Source organism: Branchiostoma belcheri, unplaced genomic scaffold, assembly GCF_001625305.1.
Source record: "Branchiostoma belcheri isolate BF01 breed outbred unplaced genomic scaffold, Haploidv18h27 scaffold274, whole genome shotgun sequence".
NCBI lineage: Eukaryota > Metazoa > Chordata > Leptocardii > Amphioxiformes > Branchiostomatidae > Branchiostoma > Branchiostoma belcheri.
In genome coordinates this window covers 214898-217046 of record NW_017803881.1, presented here as the reverse complement: position 1 = coordinate 217046, position 2149 = coordinate 214898, and the positions used below count along the sequence as shown (strand labels likewise).

The 2149-nt window shown below is 40.2% G+C and overlaps 1 protein-coding gene across 1 annotated transcript; it reads right to left on the bottom strand.

Annotated features, from left to right (window-relative positions):
• Positions 1-1163: 1163 nt before the first annotated feature.
• LOC109472422 (seizure protein 6-like) lies at positions 1164-1802 on the bottom strand (the record flags this gene model as incomplete). Its single annotated transcript, XM_019772191.1, has 2 exons — positions 1705-1802; positions 1164-1352 (listed from the first exon to the last, which is right to left on the bottom strand). Coding segments are annotated over exons 1-2 (286 nt in total), but the record flags the coding sequence as incomplete, so codon positions are not given.
• Positions 1803-2149: the final 347 nt, after the last annotated feature.

The following is a 2149-nucleotide window of genomic DNA, read 5'->3' as shown; positions in this document are numbered from 1 at the left end:
GTAAGACTCTAAATATGGTAACACATACTGCTATAGTACATTACCAATGACACAGCTAAAAAGTCCAAATTAATCCATTCTAACAGCCTGTAAATATATAAATAAAAAAACGTTTCAGGCGATTTGCCCGGTGAAAAAATGAAGATATTGAAAAAGTAGGAACACAAGGAAAACAATACGTCTTAACCACATCACTTCATGTTGAAGCCATAATAAATGAAACATGACAGTGCAAAGGAGGTAGAAACCTTAACATGCTCATATACAAAGTGCACTCTTATTCAATGTATAACAATTGGAATAAGAGTTTCGAGATCTCATACCTCCATGAAATATGGGCTTGATATGTGAATGTCTTTTTTAATTATGCAAATGACCTCTGCATTAACATAATATATGCATCGTGATGTTAACTTTTGATTAACTTACAGATGTCCTAAGTATGGCATTCCCATCATTTACCATTAAGAAATCATAGAATAGAATTTTCGCATTAATTATGCAAATTAGGTCATCATTTGCATACTTAGTATCTGTTGATGTTTCATCCGCCATAGGTTACATACATTACATGTATGAAAGTACTATAATGTAAAACACTGTAATTATAGAATTTCCTCATTAATTATGCAAATAAAGTCTTCATTTGCATAATTTGTATTTCATCATGTACGTCTCTCTCTCTCAGCTACCTACCTACCAAAAATGATGAAAATAAGTTGTTCTTATCTGGACTTATTGCCTTTCAAAGATTTCGCCCAAAGGTCTTATTCCTGACAGGAAAATCTATCTGTCACCAAAAATTCAAGACCATAGCATGTTCAGGACAAAAGATACAAAAACCGGAAGTCCTGCTGCAGTACCAAGGTCATCCTCCAGGAGGCCCATATTTGACCTTGACCTTCGTCTTTCTAAGACTTACCAGCATACCAAAAATCATCACAATTCATAAAGTCGTTATCAAGTTATGCTGACTACAAATATTCGGAAACACAAACACACACACAGACACACACACATACACAGACACACACACACACAGACGCGTCAAAAACAATACCTCCATTTTTCATGGAGGTAAAAATATTTAAAAGAAAATAAGTAGGTTTGGCAATAAGCAAGTCTAGAAAATTCACGATAACTCAGACCTAATAGTCAATCACCTGAACAACTGGGCTTGTTATCCTGCCAGAAGCCTCCTTCGACGCATCTCAGTTCGGTAGGATACCCGGGCTTTATGTAGTACCCCTCGTTGCAGGTGAAGGCGATCCTTTCTCCCACGTAGTAGAACCTCTTCATAGGGCTTCTATTGCCGTAGTCAGGAGGACCGATGTCCCAGCAGCCTCTAGTATCTGAGTTGGCATAGGCAATGGTAAGGTAAAGCAATCATTATTATGGGGAAAAGGACCAGAATTGAAATCCTTTTTAAAAAAAGAGACCAAAGATTTGGCCTGGAGCAGAACAACACAGAGTTACCAGCTTCACAAAACATCTCTAGATCACTCCTACGTATTTTGTTCTTGCATAAAAATAGTGTAAGGCACAGACACATTTGAGAGACTGAGAGGAATGCCTGTGACTTTGTTAGCTCTATATTACTAATAAGTGAATATCGTCAGATTAGAGTTGTCTAGTATTTAAAATATCTGAGAAGCACGGACATAAATCTCGGGTGTGGTGTCGGGAACAAGGTATGGTTCTTACTGCAGGAAACGACGTCGCATTCCTGCTGGCTGCCATCTTCCACCAGACAAAATGGCCGCCCCAGACCGGTAGGGTTACGGCAGTAGTTGTTATCCATGTTGGCCCAGGGGTTACGCGGCTGGGTAGAACCCTTCCTGCGCAGCGGACCACTTCACACACTCTGCCCCGGACTTGGCTGTACTCCGTGTGCCGCGGTAGTTCATGCCGCCACCGTGGTAGCAAACTGAGGAGGAAAAAACGACCACAAATCAGCAATTTATCCTACAGGTAAACAAATAAATGCACCTCTAAATGCATGTTTGTACTTAAATACCAGGGAATGGGAACATGCCAATTACAAATGCCACTGCCAGCGGAAAGTCATGAGTCTATTTTTCTCTTTACCTTCGCCGTTCCTAGTCGCTGGATCAGGGTTCCAACAGCCGTGCTGTGGTGGTGGAAACAA